This window comes from Dermacentor andersoni, chromosome 5 (genome assembly GCF_023375885.2).
Source record: "Dermacentor andersoni chromosome 5, qqDerAnde1_hic_scaffold, whole genome shotgun sequence".
Lineage (NCBI taxonomy): Eukaryota > Metazoa > Arthropoda > Arachnida > Ixodida > Ixodidae > Dermacentor > Dermacentor andersoni.
Window position 1 is genome coordinate 205,558,459 of NC_092818.1, and position 22,180 is coordinate 205,580,638.

Consider the following 22,180-nt stretch of genomic DNA (forward strand, 5'->3'; position numbering starts at 1 on the left):
GGCCACAGCAAGCCTGTGGCATGTGGCGTGTTTCGCGTTGTCAGGATTGGGGGCTCAATCCCATCGCTCATGATCCATTGTCAAGATTGGAGTCCGGCATGAATTAGAAGGTAGCTGGCCCATGCCGTCGTCCAACTTATCCACGCTAAGGACGTTGATGAAGGGAAGGACTGCTTCTCGTCCAGAACGAGGAATACGGGTTTATTTACAGTATTTACATGCAGTTCATCAGTCTAGCATGACTGCGAGAGAAAGTACGTCAGTCTAACACGACTGCTTGAGAGAGTGTCTCAGTCCAACATGACTGCTTAAGAAAAGCGTGTCGAGCATCCGCACAACAGCGGCTTATAAGCACTCGGTCCCCCCTTGATTCCAAGGGGACGGAAACGTTCATCCAGTCTTTTTTGTTTTAGGCTTTTAGCGCAGCTCGGAAGAGCAATAAAGGAAGGAGGTAGGGGTAATCAAAGTGAACGGAAAACAGAGTAGCGCTCACTCTGTTTTCCGTTCACTTTGATTACCCCTACCTCCTTCCTTTTTTGCTCTTCCGAGCTGCGCTACAAGCCTAAAACAGTCATGACATACCAACTCGCCCAAACTGCCACGCTTTTGACGTTCATCCAGTCATTGTAAACACGTCGCCTCTCCCCGGGACTGCTTACATACACACACGCGCACACACACACACACAGCTGGCCGGTTGGGGTCGTCGGGTTGTCGCCGGCCATCCACTGATTATATTGTTCACGGACACGGTCTTGAAAGGGCTTGTTGAGCACGACGTCCGGTGGCTGAAGTGTTGACGTCATGCCTCCCGGAATGACGGCGAGTTCCGTCCTCCCGTCACGGAGTGCCTGCTTCACACCTGCGCTTAAGTGCCCGCCAAAGGCATCCAAGACGAGCATGCTCGGACACCACAGAAGTGCTCCGAGTCGCTGATTCTGGACAGTCTTAATCCAATTGAGCATGAGGGCCTCGTCCATATAGCCCTTTTCATTCACGCGAACGACAACATCCCGCGGGAAAGCCTCTTTTGGCAGCGTCTTCTTCTTGAATATTATGTATGGGGGCAGCTTTCTGCCTTCTGCAGTACACGTGAGCATCACCGTGAAGCGCGAATGCTTGTTCCCCATAGAAAGAAACTTGACTTCTTTTGCGCCGCGTTCGCACACTGTGGTGGGCAACAGCATGTCGAACCACACCGGCGTTTCATCCGCATGGCCGATCTGTCCCAACATGTAGCCATGCTGCTGCCGGAGACGGATAACATAGCACTAGAATTCGACCAGCTTGTCCTCGTATGCCTCTGGCAGCTTCTGGCAGATTGATGTGCGCCGTCGAAGTGCGAATCCCTTGCGTCGCATGAAGCGACGAACCCAATAAATGGAGCCCTTGAATTGTTCCTTGGGCAGTCCGGACTCTCGGGCGATCTCAATAGCTTTGATGCGGATGAGTTCTGCTTTCACTGGCAAAGATCTGACACGATGCTCGTGGATGAAATCCGCCACCTTGTCTTCGAGCTCCGAGTGCATCGTGCGACGTCCGCGAAAGGACGTCTTCCGCGCGTTACAGGCAGACAGCTTGACTTTCTGCGTTCGCCAGTACCGGACACTTTTTTCCGAGACACCAAATTGTCGCTAGGCAAACATGTTCCCATGCATTTCAGCATATTCGATAACTTTCTTATTAAACGCCGGGGTGAACTGACGTCGAGTACTTGTACTCATTTTGCGGGTTGTCGGGAAATTAGCAACGCCAGGAACGATTGCTGCACAAAAAGGGAAGATGGCGTCGGTCCAACTGCATAAGCCGTGTTAACTTTGGGCCGCGTCGGTCACCATGGAGGCGATAACGATGCAGATGCCGAAAGGTCTGCGCTCCTACATATTGCCAGACGACTATTCATGTTGCGCCAAGGGCCAGTATGTAAGTGGAGGGGTGAACTTTTAGTAATATGTTTTGGAAAAAACCTCGACCTATATTCCGCACTATACGGTACCGTAAATACTGAGTACCTATATACTTGGGGGTGACTTTAACACGCCAGCTGTTGACTGGGAAAATGGCAAACCTGTGTTCACAGACTCGACTGCCCTATCTCTTGCCTTTTCAGAGTTTATTACAACTAATGACCTAACCCAATTCGTCTCCGAATGCACGCGACGAGATCATTTTTCTGCCAGCACTATGGATTGGGTTTTTGTCAGCTCTGAGTCGTTGATCCAAAATGTAGCTGTCATCCCTGGTATCAGTGATCACGATTGCGTTGTTGCCACGTCTAGTGCCGCTTTAGTTAGACCAGCCCATAAATATCCTAGAAAGGTTTTTTTTTTACGACCATGGGGATTACAGGTCTTTATCACGAGAGCTTTCAAATTTCTTCCCTATATTTTATGAGGTCAGCCAGTCAGTGGACATAGATGAAACTTGGATTCTTTTTAGAGATAAAGTAAAGGCTTTAATTGAACAATACACACCTTCCAAACTTTTTCAACTAGGTGCCGGAAAGATAAACCTTGGGTAGATAAGAAAATTTGCTCGCTGATTAACAAAGAACGCCGCCTGTATGCTTCGTATTTAAAGACTCGCAATCAGTCTCTTTTCCATGAAATGCGTCTCGTGAACTACAAAATTAAGCAAGAAATAAAGGTAAATAAACAAACTTATATTTCATCGCTTGACGCAAAGTTGAGGGATAATCCTGAAGAATTTTGGAAATTTGTTAAAGTAAATGGTAAAGTGGGCACCACTGTCCCTAGTTTATCAGTTGGCGAGAAAACGGTGCATGATGATTATGAGAAGGCTTGCTGTCTGAATTCCTATCTTGAAAGTGTTTTTTTCTGAGATGTACACTGGTGAACTGCCTGAAATACAAGAAATAGTCTACGAGAATATGCCTATGGTTACTGTCACATATAACGTGTTCTCAAGCTTATTTCCAATCTGAACAACAAATCGGCTGGCGGTCCTGATGGCATTCTGACACAGGTATTAAAATCCTGCTCACAAGAAATTGCGCATTTTTAGTAGCTCTGCTTAATAAATCATTAAATACCATTTCATTACCTGCAGGGTGGAAGGTAGCCCACGTCGTTGCTATTCATAAAAACGGTCCCAAAAGTGTACTAGAAAACTACAGGCCTATTTCTCTAACATGTGTATGTTGCAAAACAATAGAACACATTATATACAGTGCTGTGATGAAATACTTTCAAAGCAATAATTTCTTTTCGAATGTTCAACATGGATTCAGGCCTGGCCTGTCATGTACGACTCAACTGGTAGAGTTCTCCCATGATCTTTTTTACTCTTTAGGTGTTAGGCTGCTGAGCACGAGGTCGCGGGATCGAATCCCGGCCACGGCGGCCGCATTTCGATGGGGGCGAAATGCGAAAACACCCGTGTACTTAGATTTAGGTGCACGTTAAAGAACCCCAGGTGGTCGAAATTTCCGGAGTCCTCCACTACGGCATGCCTCATAATCAGAAAGTGGTGCCTCATAATCAGAAAGTGGTTTTGGCACGTAAAACCCCATAATTTAATTTAATTCTTTAGACCTTGGATTTCAGGTAGACTGCATATTCTTGGATTTCCAGAAAGCTTTTGACACCGTTTCTCATGCATTGCTTTTACATAAATTATCTTGTCTCGGTATACACCCTGCAGTAGTAGATTGGATTAGAAATTACTTGTCTGGGCAAACACAGCATGTTTTAATAAACGGCACTAAATCAACACCTGTCACCGTAACCTCTGGCGTTCCCCAAGGGTCTGCTTTGGGGCCTCTGTTATTTTTAGTCTTTATAAATGACATTGTCCACAATCTAGAATGCAAAGTGAGGTTATAAGCTGATGATTGTGCCATACACAGGAATGTAGAAAATGATTGTGATGTTAGTAGTTTGCAGAATGATCTAAACGAAATCCATGCTTGGTGCATTAAGTGGGGCATGTCTTTGAACAGGGCTAAATGTCAACTTGTGTCATTCACCTGTAGATGCTTTCCTGTGAGATCAGTGTATAAATTGGACGGACTACTTCTTGAAAAGGTCCAACGCTATAAATACCTCAGGGCCTATTTTTCAGAAAATTTAACATTGAACAGACATATTGAATACTTAACCTTAATATCATCTCGTATGCTAAATCTTGTTAGACGTAATTTTTATAAAGCCCCCCAGAAAGTAAAAGAACTGCTTTACATAAATGTTTGTGTGGTACTCGAATACGCTTGCCAGGTATGGGACCCTCAAAGCTCTAAACTTATAGAAAAGCTTGAACACGTCCAAAACCGCGCTGCAAGATTTGTTTCTGGTAATTATAACTTCCGTAGCAGTATTACATTAGTCAAAGAGGACCTTGGTTGGAAAACACTAGCACATCGCCGATTAACTGCAAAATATAGGGGGGGGGGCAGGAGAGGGAAAAGGTGACGTGAGAAGGCAAGGAAACGGTAGGGCTATAGACATGACGGCAGTTGCAGGCAAACTGAAGGTACCGTACAGTATGTTTCCACTGTTTCTGAAAAATAAGCACCCTGCAAATTTGTCAAGCGGACAACTGACACTGGGCGTGCATACGCAAAGCCCGATTAAATAACCGTAGGATCTAGGCGACACTACGGATCTAGGTGACACTACAAATCAACACTTCTGTTCCCGCTACCGTAGCTTTGGGGCTGTGGCATTGCTCTAGGTAGGGGGTTCAATCCCAACCACAGCAGCCACATTTAAAAAGAAGTGAAATACAAAGAACTCGTGAGCTTAAATATACATGTGTGTTAAAGATCACCAGGGTGTCAAAATTAATCCAGAGTCTGCTTCGTAATCCGATTGTGGCTTTGGCATATACAGCCCCATAGTTAAATTAAAGTTTAACACTTCTGCCACAATGCAATGTGCCATGTGAGGCAATGACAATGCTCAACCCTCTCAATGATTATGAACAATGGCGCACAACAACTCATCAAGCAAACATGTCTCCCTGTGTGTTCTGTGTACTATGCAGACAAACAGCAGTGGTGCACGCAAGGTAACATTTAACGTTAATTCACCATTCTCTTGTTGGACTAAGAGCTGAAGAAATGAAACAATCGCAGTCAACATCATCGCTAATTATCATCAGTCAAGAAAACAACACAGACAGCTTTGCTTACAATGATTCCCACAGTATGTGGGTTACGGATAATTTTCCTCTTAAAGGACCCCTCACCAGGTCTGGCCATATTGAGCTGACAAGTGCCACACGTACAATGCGCCGCGCTTGTCATGTCATAATGCACACTAACGATCGTGTCTGCTAAGTATTACATCGCTATGCGCCATGCAAGGAGCTGAAATTTCATACCGAACGCCGTTTGCCCTTCTCCTTGCGGGTGCCGTGCTCCCAGCCTGAGGGTTGACGCATATCACACAAATGCACCTACGTACAGGGCAGTAATGTGACGTCACTCATAGTGGCATGTGATTCCGAGAATTATTCAAGGCATAAGAGAACACAAGGAAGGAATTTCGTTTGCGGAGGCTAGACGGGGCAAGTGAAGAGAGTTGTCTCTCTTGTCAGTGACGCTCACCTCCTGAAATCTTGAGTTTGCGGCACTGAAATAGCTGTCTCAGCTATTAATGAACCAATTTGAAAAATATTTGCGGCAGAATGCTTCCTAGAGAGCACGTAACGACTTACAGTGTATAAACAAAATTTGCTATGCGGCCTGGCGAGGGGCCCTTTAATGTCAACTAAAATATTGGCTATCCCCATTTGCTCTCTGATCCACACCGCGCTCTTCCTCTCTCTTAACATTTTGCCTAAAATTTTTCGTTTATCACTCTTTGCACGGTCCCTAAGAGGAAGCTGTAGCTCGGGCCCAACTGCGACGCGGCCTATTCTAATTCGTGTAAAAGGCAAAAACGCTTTTTTTTATAGCCCCTGGACCGATCTTAATGAAATTTGTTGCACTTGAGAGAAAAAGTTAAATTCTAGTGACTGTTGGAAGCGGAATTTCGATTTAGGGCCTAAATATTGTGAAAAAGATTTTCAAAAATTTTAAAGTTTGAAAAAGGTAGAAGCACAAAGTTTATAAATTAATAGCTCTTCATAAAAAACAAATATCACGGTTCTCCAAACGGCATCGATTAGATCATTCAAAGCAGGCCAATTCGATATGTCAATTTATATCTTACGTGAATTTGTTACGTTATGTACAAGGGTTCTGCAAAAGCTGTATTTCCATATTACTGAATTTTTCTAGATTCATATGTAACATGTAAATTTTGTCCACTTTAGATGTACTATCAGTTGCAATTCACTGAATTGTGTTATCATTTTTCCTTGCTGACTTAGAGAGAGAGAGAGTGAACTTTAATGAGCACCAGCAGTTCAGTCGGCTAGGCCTAGGCCTCCCACGATGGGACGTCGAGGTCTTGCCTCTTCGTCGCTTCGTAGGCCTGCTGGGTCGCCCAGAGTTGGTCGTCGAGATGGGAGCTGCGCAGGGCGGCGTGCCATCTTGACGAGAGGGTCACGGGATTAAGGTCTGGGTATTCACGTTTACACTCCCATAGCATGTGGGGGAGTGTTGCTGATTCAGTTTTACAGACCTTGCATGTCTGGCTCGGGTAGATGTCGGGGTATATAGTGTGATAGCGTGTGAGGGAGGGGTATGTATTCGTCTGTAACAGGCGTAGGGTGGTTGCCTGTGCCCTGTTTAACTTGCGGTGAGGGTTGGGGAAGGTTCTTGCGAGGTAAAATGATTTCACAAGGTCGTCGTATCTTGTAAGGCGGTCGCGTCCTGCGGGTGCACCAGCACCGTCTCTGGCACGGTTGACTAGTCCTCGTGCTATGGAGTGTGTAACCTCGTTGAGGTTGGTGAGGTGCGGGTGGACAACGCCGGCGTGTGCTGGGATCCAGACGAGGGTGATTTGACTTTCAGGCGAATGCGGGGCTTGTCGTAAGATACGAAGTGATTGCTGAGAAATACGACCTTTGATGTAGTTGTTGATTGCTGCGCGAGAATCGCTCAGTATGGTGTGACAGGCTGGGTAAAGAGTGGCCAGGGCGATGGCCACTTCCTCGGCCGTCTCGGCATTTTTGGTAACGATGCTGGCAGCATGTCGGAGCAAGCCGCCTGCCGTGGTAACCGCCGCAAAGCACCGTCCATCTTGGTACTCAGCTGCGTCGACGAAGGTGACGCACGCGGTGTTGGCATAAGCTTTGATTAGGGAGGTAGGTCGTGCCTTCCTGCGTTCTTTGTTGTAGTCTGGGTGCAGGTTTTTCGGAATAGGGTCGGCGTGTATCCATTGCTGAATGTCGCGTGGTATTGGGTGTTTGTCTCCATGTTGACGGTGGTAGGTGATATTAAGCTTGTTTAGGATGCTGCGGCCCGTTTCCGTTAGGGTAAGCCGCTCTAGTTGGGATCGACGTTGGGCTTCGATTAACTCGTCTAGCGTGTTGTGGATACCTAATTGTAGTAGAAGTTCCGTGCTGGTGTGGTTGGGTAGTCCTAAGGCCTGCTTATAGGCTCCTCTGATGATAATGTCCAGTTTAGTCTTTTCAGCTTTGTACCAGTTGAGAAAGGGCGCAACGTAAGTAATGTGACAGACGATGAAAGATTGGACAAGGCAGATGAGGCTTTCTTCCTTCATACCCCCTCGCCGGTTGGTAACTCGTTTCAGCAGTCTGGATGTATTAGCGGTCTGCCGAAGGATCTTGGAGATAGCCGTAGAGTTAGCTCCGTTGGCTTCTATGGTCATACCAAAAACGCGGATGCTAGGAACCACGGGTATAGGTCTGCCATCCCTCAGGTTGAGCTCTAGTTCCTCGTATTGGCGTTTATTTGTGGAGCCCCGCGGGGTGCGTCCACGGAGTGTGGGGCGGTATAAAAGAAGCTCCGACTTTTCAGGGGAACAGCGGAGTCCCATGCCTTCAAGATAATTTCCTACGACGTGAATGGCGTCTTGTAGGGCAGTTTCGATTTGGCCGTCACTGCCCTTTGCAGCCCAGATTGTAATGTCATCGGCGTATATGGTGTGTTCAATGCCGTCGAGTTTTTGTAGTTCTTGTGCTAATCTGAGCGTAACCAGATTAAACAGTATTGGGGAAATGACAGAGCCTTGCGCTGTGCCCGTGCTACAGAGGGAGAGTTCCTCCCTGACTTAAAGAGTTGTAAACTTAATAGTTTTGTGTGCTGAAAATTTTCAATGTTTGCCAATATTTTATAAAAAATTGACAATATAAATAAAAGATTGGAAACTAACAGTCACTAGATTTTCAGTTTTTCTTTTAAATGCAACAAATCTCGTCAAATTGGGTGCTGTGGTTGCCAAGAAAAATGAATTCTCCTTTTACATGTATTTAGATAGAAGCACCCGAGTGAAAGTTTCCTCTTAACTTGTTCTCGAGCTTCTTTGTTAACTTGCAAGTTCCTGCCCCATATGTTAGCACCGGCAGATTGCAATGATTGTACACTTTTCTTTTCAATGATTGTGGTAAGGCTCCCAGTCAGGATTTGTTAATGCCTGTCGTATGCTCTCCAACCCATTTTTATTCTTCTGTAAATTTCCTTCTCATGATCAAGGTCTCCTTTGAGTAATTGACTTAAATAAGCATACTTCTGTACAGACTCTAGTGGCTGACTGGCGATCCTGAATTCTTATTCCCTTGCCAGGCTATTGAACATTACCTCTGTCTTCTGCATATAATCTTCAACCCCACTCTTACACTTTCTGTGTTAAGGTCCTCAATAATTTGTTGTAATTCATCCCCAATGTTGCTAAACAGGACAATGTCATCTGGAAACCAAAGTTTGCCGAGATACTAGACAGTTGTAGTTAAGCGTACGCTATGATATAGCAAGTCGTTATTGCGCATGCGCAGAACGCTAAACGACCCATAGCGTATAGCGTATGTATGCTATTTCTCAGATTAGCGTTGGCAACTTTGCGTGGTTTGCTTAGTTCGCTGTCAACATGGCGGCGGTCCCCGTTGCCTGCTTCGAATTCAATTTGGCATTGCTTTTGTAAAATTCACTTCGTTCATAGCAAATGACTGTGTAAACGGCTTTCACTTAGTCTCAGGCCGCTTCGACGACAGAGTATTATAGATAACCTTGTGTTGTTTTCGAGATCACTTCTCGTTTTGAACAAGTCGAAGCCTAACGAAAGAAACATTCGAGATGGCAGTGCCACCTATTGCTCCAGTCGGGAGATAGCCCCTACGACGGCATATGGCTTCTGAGATCCGAAGATATCGCAGGGCAACTAAAGCTGTAACAAATGGGCGCTGCTTAGTGTACGCTATACCATAGCGTATAGCGTACGCTATAGTTGCTTAGGCTATATTATAACTGTTTATTTGCCATTGATTCTCACTCCTAAGTCTTCCCAGTCTAATAGCTTGAATAGTTATTTTAAGCATGTAGTGAATGAATAGCATTGCATAGATTGTGTCTCCTTGCCTGACCCCTTTCTGGATAGGTAATTTTTTACTTTCCTTGTGGAGAACTAAGGTAGGTGTAGAATCTTTGTATTTATTTCCCAACATGTTCACATATGCCTCCTGTATTCTTTTATTACACAATGCTTCTATGACTACTGGTATTTCTATTGAATCAAATGTCTTTTCGTAATCTATGGAAGCCACATAATGACCGCATATTTCTGGCTTACCTGATTGATGACATGGATGTGATCCATTGCATAACATCCCTTCCTGAAGCCAGCCTTTCTCTTGGTTGATTGAAGCCAAGTTTTGCACTGATTCTGTTGGAATTTAACTTGGTGAACATTTTATACAATACTGAAAGCGCGCTAATGGGCCTGTAATTCTTCTATTCTGTGACGTCTCCCTTTTTATGGATTAGTATAATGTTGGCATTCTTCCTATTTTCTGTTACACCTAAAGTTCTGAGGCAGGTATTAAGGGCCTCAAGCTTTTCAAGCTTGCGGCTCTTAATCTCCTCCATCTTTGATTAAATCGACTGTTATGCCAGCTTCTGCTGCCGCTTTTCTCCGGCACATGTCTTGCAAGGCCCTTCTAACTTCATCGCAATCTATAGAAGGAGCCTTTGTATCCTGTTCATCACTACTTCCAATGAAGGTAGCGTGGCTGCTCTGGGTCAGTATATAATTCTGCTGCTTTTACTATATTATAGCCTTGTCCTATGTCAACTTTTCTTCTCACTGATTTCATGCTGCGGTGATTTTTTACTGCTTCCTCAATCTTTCCCACACTATAACTTCGAATATCCCTTACTTTCTCCCACTTCAGTTGCTGCTTCTGAAATCAGCCTAATTACAGTTTCATTCATTACCTCTATGTTATCTTCATCTTCCTCCTGTTTTAGAAGGCCCCTAAACCGCCATCGATATTTTTTAAACATTTCAAGTAAACACACGCATCAAGTTCAGAATGCCTTCACGATCAATGATGCCAAACGCTGCAGCGCTACACGCCCTGGGCACATCATGAAATAAAAAAAAGAATCCCGTGCTCCTCTCCGTGCATGTCTCCGAGCCTTTCCGGTATCCCCAGCACTCGTCATGACGTCACCATGGTGCATCTGGTGACGCCACCAGGAGCAGATGCTTGGTCGAACAAGAATTTATCACTTCCGGCTAGTCTGCTAGCAGGTGCACACGCTGCCTTCCTCGTCGTGTTGCCTGCTTGTGCGCACTTTCGAATCGGTAACTATGGCTCACAGCGCAAGTGCCAAATTGCTCACGTTCCAACACAGTCGTGCTTAGCGGTCTGATTAGCTGCACGAAGTGAGTCCGACAGTGTTTTGCAATGGCTAGACGGCGTTTGTGTGTGGCGCTTGGCTGCAAGAGCACTGACTGGAAAAACGAAACAACACAACATCGGCTGCCTCATGATGACGCCCTGGGCAATGCCTGGCTTGAGCACATTGGAACTGTTTCAGTGAGTTACCCTAGTAACTTCGTAATGAACGCATATTTTGCTCACTTGTGTTACTCTCCTTCTATTGCATGCCGACCACCCGGAAACCGTAGTACCGTATTTACACGATTGTAAATCGACTCGAATGTAAGTCGACCCCCTCATATTGCGTGACAGGAAAAAAAAAAGATAGGAGCATACCCGAGGGCACATTCGATAACGAAAATTTATTAGTAGCCCACATGGTCACTGGACTACTCCTCTTCACTAGTGCTGCCATCGTCATCGTTGCTGTGGTCCTACAGCGCGTCGTCGTCCAGCGAAATTTCACATTTGGCAAACGACCGCACCACGACATCTTGTGGAACAGCAGCCCACACCGAATGCACCCAACCACACGCAGCCGCAGGGAGGCTCTTTTGACAGGTCCGGTTGGCGTAATTTCGCGGTCTTCTGCCGCCAGCCACTCGTTGTACTCACGGCGGAGCAGGGCCTTAAAAAGCGAAGGTCCGGGCTTGTTTCATCTGACACAACATCAGTTATAGTGGAGTAAATTTTTGTTTGCATATGACTAAAATTATATATTCTGGGGGCAAAAATGCCAAATACACCTGTGAACCAATTTTTCAGAAGGACAGCAGAGCGAGAAAAGGAAATTTGCAGGGACCAGATGGACTTAGTTTACAGAAATTTCTAATAGAGGCCTCCGTGCTGCTGTAAACTAGGCCAGTAAACATTGCGATGACAGTGGTTATGTGATTTGGCTTGTATTGACATGTTTTCTTATCTGCCCTGCCACTAATCATTTCTTTCTCACCTTATCGAGGTCTTTCTTAACGTGTTTTCGCAAACAAGGCCAGTGTTGCTTTCTCTTTATTCAAGGCTGACCTTGGTCATTCTTTTGCATGCACAGTTCTCATCTCCCTTAAGCCTTAGCTGCAATGTACACTAGATGGCTGTCAAGAATTTCAGCTCCCCAAAAACAGCAAAGTAAACCCACATACCAGAAACTTTATATTCACTCACGAAAACTTCCCGAAACTGGCAATATGCATGAAAATCAAACTAGATATTAGCCACATACTGTTCCTAGTTTGATTAGCCAAGCAACCAGTAGTCCATAGGAATAGAATGTTCTGAATGTCGTCAGTAATGGTGGATGTCGGCTCAGTGTGGCATAAGACGTCGGCCTGTGTGGTTCCGACGTGGCGTAGGCATTGACCTCTGTTGCGAGCGACGGGGTTGTGGTTCTCTCAGAGACCCTCATGGCACAGGACGCTGTCTTGACCATTTGGGCATTGTGCCGCTGACATGGCCAGGCGATTGCCTCTGTGGCATTGGACGGTAGCAAGTGACGGCTTCATAGGGCTGGGCCAAGGTCATGAAGCACTGCCATGGCACCATAGCTGGGGCTCAGGAGCTGGAGGTGTCGCCGGCCGACTCTCAGACGTCCCCTGTCATGTCTGGGTCCCCAATGAATGCCGAAAATGTCACCAGAGCACAGCTGGCAATGCATCTGTACCAGTCCATGCCCGTGTCAGCAGTGCCTGCTCATCTGCCTTCGCCTCCTTTTTCTTCCTCCTCTCTCGTGCTTCATATGCTTCACGCATCACTAGTCCACTTCCACTTCATTTAGCCAATCGGTGTCGTCGTCTTCTTCACATATATTTTTCACCACATGATAACCTTGTCATTCACGATGACTGCACTTCTAATGTAGTCATTCTTCATTTTGCATTGCTCTGTCACTACATACACGACCTTACTATGTTCTTCCCTGAACTTGCAGAAAACACCAACTGAGGAAATCCAGCAATTGCGCAAGCAGGTTTTCGACATGCAGCAGGTGATGGATTCATGCTGTCGCCAGATGAGTGATCACCTGGCGCTGCTTCAGGAGTCGATGCTGTCACAACAACTGCAAAGAGAAGATGAAGTCATGCTGGCCATCGCTCGTCTAAAAAGGGTGGGAAATACATCTTATTTATTATTTATTTATTTATACATACTGCAGTGCAATTTGCACTATAGCAGGAGTGGGTTAAGAAAAGGTACAGAAAATACATTGGAGTATATAGCGGTAAACACAAGTGAAAACTTTTAAAGAGCACTGATGAAAGGAAAATACACAAATAAACATAAGTAAATACTTTTACAAAAGAGCACTGATGAAAGAAAATGAAAGAAAAATACAGAAGAAGTTATACAAATGCTGCCAGACATGGGTGAGCAGGATTATACATCTGGGATGGCGGTTGCAAAAATTGCAATTTGTGACCTTTCATGTTGTCACGGCGTTGTCCATGAAATGCCACTCTCTTCAATTCAGCAGTTTGACACGCCCATACACCAGCTAAAAGAAAATTAGTATACTAAATGATGTTTTACATGCCAAAACCGCAATATGGTTATGAGGCATGCCATAGTGGGGGTCTACAATAATTTCAACCACCTGGGATTTTTTAATGTGCACCTAAATCTAAGTACACGACTGTTTTCGCATTTCACCCCTGTCGAAATGTGGCCACCGTGGCTGGGATTCGATCCCACAACCTCGTGCTTAGCAGCCCAACACCATAGCTGCCGAATGAGAATGCAGTGGCTGCACATGGACAGGGAAGAAGGGTACTGCATGCTAGACTTTGACCTGCGCTGGGTGTTGCTTTTCTTCCAGGTGCGCGATACCCTCAAAGGTGCAGTCGAGTGCATCGATGTAGGAAAGGAGGACGATGATGCTCAGGGGGAATATGTGACTGAAGGTTGGACTTTGTTGTCAAGTGACGAACAGCTAGAACAGCAGCAGCAGCCCAGCCTACTGGACACTGATGGAGACTCGCTCATCTCTTGGGACAGCCAGGAGAAAGCAAGGGAAGGTGACAGCCATCATGCCCTGGAGGCCAAAAGGAAGCTCTTCAAGGCCCTTGTGCACAATCAGAAGCCTGCAACTGCACTCGGGGATGGGATGGCAGCCTCATCACTGAGCTGATTTTGTTTTGAGTGGTCTGTGCCAGACAATGTACCATTGTGGACTTGTATATGACGTCGAATGAAGACAGAAAGTAGCATAGAGCTTGCAACTGTGATGATTTGCTGTGCTGCTTTTGCCTTGATAGGTTGGGGGGATCTGCTTCTCTCAGCGCTTCTGTTGTGCTCAGACTTGAGATGTATGGCTGAGAACTGTAAGTGTACAGTAGCGTAGAAAGGTAGGCTGACATCTTCATAAATGGATGCATCCTTCTCTAGGTAGCATTTTCATCCTTACCCTATTAGTGTCTTGGGGCTAATATGGTCATAGCAGTGTGGCATTGCTTGGATGGTAGCAATCTGAAAGAAAAACGCTGTAATACTTAGAAAGATGTGACACCAGCTCTGCTTTTCCTTTATTTTCGTCTGTTATTTTTGTCTTCCTTTCTTTTCCTTTGTAGGCTTATGTTGCATAAAGCAAATGTCACATGCTGTCATCACATCAGGCCCATTGAACTAGCACATAAAATCTAAAGCATGCCTTGACAAAGAGAGGTTCACTCTGTGTGAATGCTGACTGGCCCTTCTGGAGTGCTTGATTTTGTTCAACCTTGCTCCCCCTGTGCACTTGGGTTGTGATCATTGAAGTTGCAATCTGGACATTGTTTTTAATGCTTTATGTATAGAGACTGTAGGTAGAGTGCATAAGTAGGCATGTACACCAATTCAGGATTGTCCAACCTTACTGTGCCTGTTATGTGCAACACTTCTACTTGTTGGATGTGGCTAAGCAGACAAGTGGTGCTGCTGTAAAGAAAAGCTGTCATAATTGAATTGTGTCACTAGTGCTTACATCGTGGATAACTAGACTGGGAACATAGTAGCAAGCAAATTATTCTCAGTGAAGGTAGAGGGTGCCTGATGGGACAACCTGCTCTTGCTGGGCTCAGTCCTTCGGGAGATCTGTAGGTTGGACGTGAATCAATGTCTTGCAACAAAACATACTGAAGAAGAGGAAAAGAACAAAAAGCTGTTTCAGTACATTGCTTCCAACTTTCATAGTTGCAAAACAACCCGGATAGCTGTTTTTGACTACTTGCTAATTGCTGAAAGCTGCCCCTGTGGACAAATGGGAAAGGGAACACTCAATTTGTCGTCTAATAACAATTTCAGCTGTCATCTATGTTTGCCCTTCTGCTGCCTACAATATAGTTCTCATGATAACAAGTATGCCTGATGGCATTTTTCTGATTCAGTGCAAGAATGAGGAAAACTACAGGCATTATATGTAAATCTGGTGTTCCCTTTCATATTGGTACATGTGCTAATGAGTTAAGAGCATAGTGTAGGTTTGAACCTAAAAAAAACAACTTAAAGAGCTTATTTAATAGCCAGAGGCACAGCTGTGACATAACTTTACCTTTAGCATTGCACAGTCAGTCTTTGTTATGTGGAGTTGTCCTAAGAAAACTTGGACAACTGTATGTGCTCCTGTTACTTGCCTCATAATAATAATGAGTGTGGTTGACAGCAAGGAGCACTTGCATTTCTTCTGGTTTGTTTTATTGAGTAGTTATCCACATGCATTGGCCTTCTGTTCATGCAAGAGAATACTGTGAACTATTCCACTTACTCAAGCTTTGAGCTGCACATAGCAAACAGTTTCCGCAAGGTCTGCTTTACGCTAGCTGTTCCTGCAATGGCACTTTAGCTTCACATGTAGTACTATCAAAGAGTCAGCAAACTTATGGCATTGAGTGCTAACTAATGAATTTGTTGGGTGATGTAAAATACAACTTCAAATAATAAAGAAATGTCCCTTCAGCCCTTTGGGCTTGCTACCTACTTATAGTGTGTGCATATCTGCAAGAATTAATGCATCCACACCACGGCCCACAGAAGCCTGTGATAACAGGCACAAAAGAGTGCTGAATCTTCTCCCTGTCTTGAGGTGAAACCAGAATTTATTCTCTGCGCTTCGTCTTGTGGCCACCGCAATGCAGAGTAAATGCCCAGGTTGTGTGAAAACAGCTTTGCAGCTGCTGTCTCCTGTAGAATGTGTTGATGGCAGTGCATCCTTAGACAAAAGTTATGAAGCCACATGTGTTAACAGACCAGTCATCATGCTAACTATTGGGAATTCTCCAGAACTTTCTTTTTTGCAATACTCTAGACATCAATAGGAACTGTGTTCTGTACTTTCCAGAGTTGTAGAACATGAAATGCACTATAGAAGCCTAGCATCCAGTGCTATCTTCTACATGGCTTGTGGATGTTGGACTGTTAACTTAAACACGTCGAATAGGCCCGCAGCACCAGTGACCAAGGGTACTACAAGGATAAAGGCAAGCGCTCTCTTGCCTATGTTCCATCTTTGTCCTTGGTGATGGAACATTGACCACCACTGTAACAAAGCTTCGATACTACCCAAGTACTGTGCATAAAAAAGATCACTCACATTAAATCAACTTTACCCGCCGTGGTTGCTCAGTGGCTATGGTGTTGAGTTGCTGAGCAGGAGGTCGCGGGATCGAATCCCGGCCACGGCGGCCGCATTTTGATGGGGGCGAAATGCGAAAACACCCGTGTACTTAGATTTAGGTGCACGTTAAAGAACCCCAGGTGGTCGGAATTTCCGGAGTCTTCCACTACGGCGTGCCTCATAATCAGAAAGTGGTTTTGGCACGTTAAACCCCATAATTTTATTAAATCAACTTTGTTCAAGTACAGTTTTATGTCCTGGTATTTCCAAGCGTGGTAGACATCAGGGACGTCTTTTGAACTACGAAGTTTATTTGTCCCACATGCTTACAGGAGTGGGAGCAGAGGCTACATAGCCTGAAAAAAAATTCTTTCTCCTATTTCAGTTCGGCAAACAGGCCAATGAACATGACACAATATTGCACCTCTAGTCATTACAAGAAATGTGTTTTTGTGTTTACATAGCTTATTGATTGGAGCAAATGTTATGTATTTCGTTTCACTAACATTTAGTTGCAGTTTATTGAACTATGCCAACCCGCCAGCCTATTTAGGTAATTATTGACCTGGTGCTGAAGTTCTTGAATGGATGTACCGCTAAAAAATTTTGAGTGTCAACTGCATACATTATTAGCTTGGGAGAACATTTGATGTCACAAAGATTGTTTACATGAATTATGAACAACAGAGGCCCAAGTATTTACTCCTGCACTACTCCTCTGTTTATAGTTGCATAAGCCAATGCATGGTTACTTATGCTAATGTATTGATGGTAGGTTGTTAGTCTTTCATTATCTTAAGAACCACTCCACATACACTGTACTTGCTAAGTTTGTGCACGAGGACTTCATGACATACTGAATCAAATGCCTTCCTAAAATCTATAAACAAACCCAATGTGTAGAGCCTATGTTCAATGTTCTTAATTCATTTATAATAGTCACATGGGCTGCTCCACAAGATTTATTTTTCTGGAAACATTGTACTCATTGATCACATTGTACTTGGCAAAGAGCCTGTACAACTGAGCATTTATTACATTCTCAATACTTTAGATAAAACTGGAAGAACGGAAATTGGTCTGTAGTTAGTTAGTTGACGTTTATCACCTCCTTTGAGAACAGGACGTATTTTCACTATTTTTAAGCGGTCTGGAAAAGCACCTGTTTCAAACACTAATTATGTAAGCCATGATTGGGCCTATAATATCAGCTACATATTTTAAAGGTGTTAACCTCATTGAAGCCAGCCGCTACGCTATTCTTGATGTGATAGATTAATTATGTGGCTTCCTCTAATGTCACGGGTTAAAACTACGTAGTTTTTAAGGCTGAATTAATTTATTGTAGAACAAGGCATTGTGTTGTTATCATTTTTCTATTCTGCAGTGGTCACAAAATACTCGTTCATCTTAGTAGCTGCTTCTCAGTCTGACAAGATGCCTGCACTGGTTTGTATGCATAGCGGGGAAGCCTGTTTTTTTCTCTGACGTTAGGTATTTTGCTTCTTTGCACACCCTCCTAGAGTGATTTTTTATCTTCGCAAACAGTTGTTCATAATGCCTTTACCTCGCGTACCTTAACTCAGTGGTCAATTTACTTCTGTGTTTTTTTAAATTCAGAAAGTGCCTCTAAATTTCTAGATTGAACAGAAGTGAGGTACATTTTATTTTTCATCTCGATCATTTTCAATAGTCCTGCATCAACCCACGGCTTTCTTGCTTGTTCTGGCCTTTGGTTTCTGGAACTCATTTCCAGGTAGCACACAAAGTGCTAAAAACATCGATTGCAGGGCAACGTGGGATAAAATGAATTTCTGACCTTTTTCGACATCCCAAAGGCGCCTCGGACCAGTCAAATTATATCTTATTCTTAAAATCGCATAGAAAGCGTGTTCAAAAATACTATATCTATCGTCTTCTCGAAACCCTATTAAGACTATGTTTTTCACAGGAAAATATTTTTTTCTTATCACGGCGTAGTCATGGCTCCTCAACCGTTTGAGGATTGACAAGATGGTTGCAGCGCGGGAGGCCGAGCGGTATATTGTGGATTGCGTCGAGCGGACAAAGGAGCTTGGAATAACATGGCGATTATCCGCCTTCTGTGAACCTTTTGTGCGGTACGTAGTGAATTTGTTCTTGCTGGTTATTGTTCGGAGATATCTGAATTTGCAAGCGGAGATGTTGGCAGCGGCGGCAGCATCCAGCGAGCATCGCTTACCTTGCTGTTACAATTGCGCAGATACAGCGACTTGCACTCTATCCCGGATCGTCAAGCGCTGCCCGGTGAAGGAGCCATCGGCCATTGCGGGTTGCTGGCCTTTCTTACCGCTGGAACCGTCATGCTGCACAGCACTCCGAGGGCTGTGTCGAACTGGTGCCTAGCTGCGGGCACAGTCACCTCCGCAATCAGCTGCGCACAGAATAGCCTAGCATCGGCTGCGTCTGCGCACCTGACTAAGGAACCGACTGCGGATAAATCACGAGCACCTGGAGGGGTGGTCATTTGGCAGCAGCGGCAGCATCCAGCAAGCATCGCTTACCTTGCTATTACAATTGTGCAGATAAGTACAGCGACTTGCACTCTGTCCCGGATCGTCAAGCGCTGCCCGGTGAAGGAGCCATCGGATGTTGCGTGTTGCTGGCCTTTCTTACCACTGGAACCGTCGTGCTGCACAGCGCTCCGAGGGCTGTGTCGAACTGGTGCCTGGCTGTGTACGCAATCACCTCCGCAATCAGCTGCGCACAGAAACACCTAGCACCGACTGCGTCTCGCACCAGACTAAGGAATCGACTGCGGATAAATCACGAGAACCTGGAGGGGCGGTCATTTGGCAGCAGCGGCAGCATCCAGCAAGCATTGCTTACCTTGCTATTACAATTGTGCAGATACAGCGACTTGCACTCTATCCCGGATCGTCAAACGCTGCTCGGTGAAGGAGCCATCGGACTGCTGGCTTTTCCTACTACTGGAACCGTCGTGCTGCACAGGACTTCCGAGGGCTGTGTTGAACTGCTGCCTAGCTGCACACGGAATCACCTAGCACTGACTGCGTCTGCGCACCTGACTAAGGAATCGACTGCAGATAAATCAAGAGTACCTGGAGAGGCAGTTATTTGGCAGTGGCAACATCATCCAGTGAGCATCGCTTACCTTGCTATTACAATTGTGCAGGTTAGTTTGTTCCTCTATTCTCTAGTGTAATGGTGCTTGTGCTGCTGTCGCTGCCAAAGACTTGTATATCTTACCTTATTGCTCAATTCATGTGGGTTTTTTTTTCTTTTTGCTGTGCCAAAAAGAATGTCTCATGTCTGCTCCACTTGTGATGAGGCATTTCATGAAAATGAAGGGCATGTAACTTGTTTCGAGTGCGTGCACGAATATCATTTTGGAAAGTGTGCAGGAATATCAGAGAGGTCATACAAGGGGAAGTCTGACGCTGCAAAGGAAACATGGCAATGCCAAAATTTCCGTAGCTTGGTATCAAGTGTTAGCTGCGCTGGGGAAAACAAGACAGACATGGAAATAAAAGCTATCCTTGAATCTATTAATCTAAAGCTAGAAAGCCTACCTCCCTCATAGCTCGAGTGGAAGCTATGGAACAGTCTGTGACACACATGTCTGTCATTTTTGAAGAACTGAGAAATACAATCCGTGTGCAAGAAAATGAAATTAAAGTACTTGGAAAGCAGGTGCAGGATCTAGAGAAAAAGGAAGATGGGAGCTGATCAGTTCAGGCTCAGCTTCGGCGAGAAGTGAATGAGCTGGAATTTCGAAATAGGCAGCCGAATTTTGAAATTCATGGGGTTTTCGTGCAAGGTGAAAACTTGCACAAAGTTATAAATGAAGTTGCAGACCAGCTGGAAATGCCTCGTTTGGTTGAGCACCACATTGCCTCGGTACACAGGCTGTGCCCGCACAGAAAGATAAAATACCTGGAATAATCGTGCGTTTCACAAGGCTGGCGATCAGGGAATCGTGGTTGAACAAGAAGAGCAAACTAAAAGATAGCCATCCGCTCATTTTCATTCAGGAAAACTTGACCCGCCACAGCAGAGACCTGCTACAAGCAACAAAAAACTGGGCCAAAGAAGCTGGGTTTAAATATGTTTGGTATGTGCATGGAAAGGTTCTATTGCGAATGTCTGATGGGGCCAACACAATTCGCGTTCGATGCCGTGAGCACCTTGACTGCCTTCAGCCCAGATGATATGCCCAGCCAGTGCTATTCTTGACCAAATAAATGCAGGGATGAATGACCACGATTTCTACTTGCCAGATGACTTGAAAAGCATAGTATCTAAAATTAGATCTCATGCACTGAAATGTGTGCATCTAAACGCCAGATCTGTTTGGAATAAAGCATTTCTTCTTAAAGAATTCTTTATTCAATTTTCTTTCAATTTCTCAGTTATCATGCTCAGTGAAACATGGAGCAAAAATGAGAGTGACGTCTTCAGGATGGATGGTTATAATACACATTATCTCAATCAACCTTGCGGATGTGGAGGTGGTGTTGCACTTCTAACTTTAGAACAAATGAATTGTGAACTAGTAGATGCTTTCAGTATTGTGACGCCCGATTACGAAGTGTTATCTTTATGTGTAGATAAAGTATTATATTCTGTCTGTTATCGACTGCCGAGTGGGCATATCCAAACATTTCTTGAATTTTATGAAAGATTTCTTTCGTTTGTTGTACAGAGCAGGTGCATTTTGGTTGCCACAGGTGATTACAACATTGATATGAGAATCCTCCTGTTAGTACAAATTTTAAGAACATTCTACTGTCAAATGGGTTTGATAATGGTATTAATGAACCAACAAGAATAACAACTGAATGCCAGTCAGTATTGGATATATCTATAACAATTTTTTCGTTGTTAGAGATAAAAGATGGTACCTTATCATGCTCTGTTAGTGACCATTTTCCTGTTTTTTTTGTTTTCCAAAATGATGCCGGCATTCCTAAACATTCACCTGCTGAAAGCTTTCACCAGCCAATAACTGACACAGCTTTTAACGCGTTTAGAAATTAGCTGCTTCAAGTAGACTGGTGCACGGTTCTCAATTCAGACGATGCAGACAATGCCTACAATGCATTTTTAGATATCTTTAAAGATTTTTACCAAGTTTACTTTCCTGTTAAAAGATGCCAAAGAAATAGAAAAATTCGGAAACCATGGGTAACACGCGAACTCTATCAACAAATGAGGACAAAAGATAGGCTCTACAAACAATTTCTCAACACTCGTAATCCTGATGACTTGACCATTTTCAAACAATATCGAAACGAGCTAACCAAGGAACTGCGCATTGTACGTAAAGAGTACTTCTCTTTCATGGATGTCAAGAATGCGCCGAGCGAACTGCTTTGGGACAAATTAAATGCACTACTACATCGTGGTAGTCGTCGTAGCTGCATATCAAAACTTACCATTAAGGGTAATGATTTGCATGGGACGGATCTGGCTGTTGCTTTCAATGCTTTCTTTACAAATGTGAGTACATCGGGTAGTTCCCCAGATGCATTATGTGAACATGAGGAATGATAAATCTTTATTTCTGCAGCCAGTCACAGTACATGAAGTGATTTCAATAATCACAAATTTAAACAGCAGCAGTAGAGATATTGATGAAATTCAAATAAAACCTGTGAAATATGTCGCAGACATAATTGCCCCAGTTCTTGCGAATATATTTAATATCTGTCTGACTAATCAAAATTTCCAATAAAAATGCAAATTGCCAAAGTATAACTACGAGTCGGCCTAGTTGGAACAGATTCATTATTTAAAAACTTTTTGTGCGCAAACAGACAGGGACAAAGAAGGGGAGCAACACAA

The 22,180-nt window shown here is 44.4% G+C and overlaps 1 protein-coding gene across 1 annotated transcript in view; it reads left to right on the forward strand.

Annotated features, from left to right (window-relative positions):
• The window catches only part of TBC1D5 (TBC1 domain family member 5), a 119,606-nt gene that overhangs the window by 89,711 nt on the left and 7,715 nt on the right, over nt 1-22,180 (forward strand). Inside the window, exons 17-19 of the mRNA XM_050179592.3 lie at nt 12,677-12,853; nt 13,562-18,453; nt 18,576-19,508. Of these exons, the coding sequence (XP_050035549.1) occupies nt 12,677-12,853; nt 13,562-13,873 (489 nt within the window). The 3' untranslated portion in view covers nt 13,874-18,453; nt 18,576-19,508. The remainder of the gene's footprint in view (nt 1-12,676; nt 12,854-13,561; nt 18,454-18,575; nt 19,509-22,180) is intronic.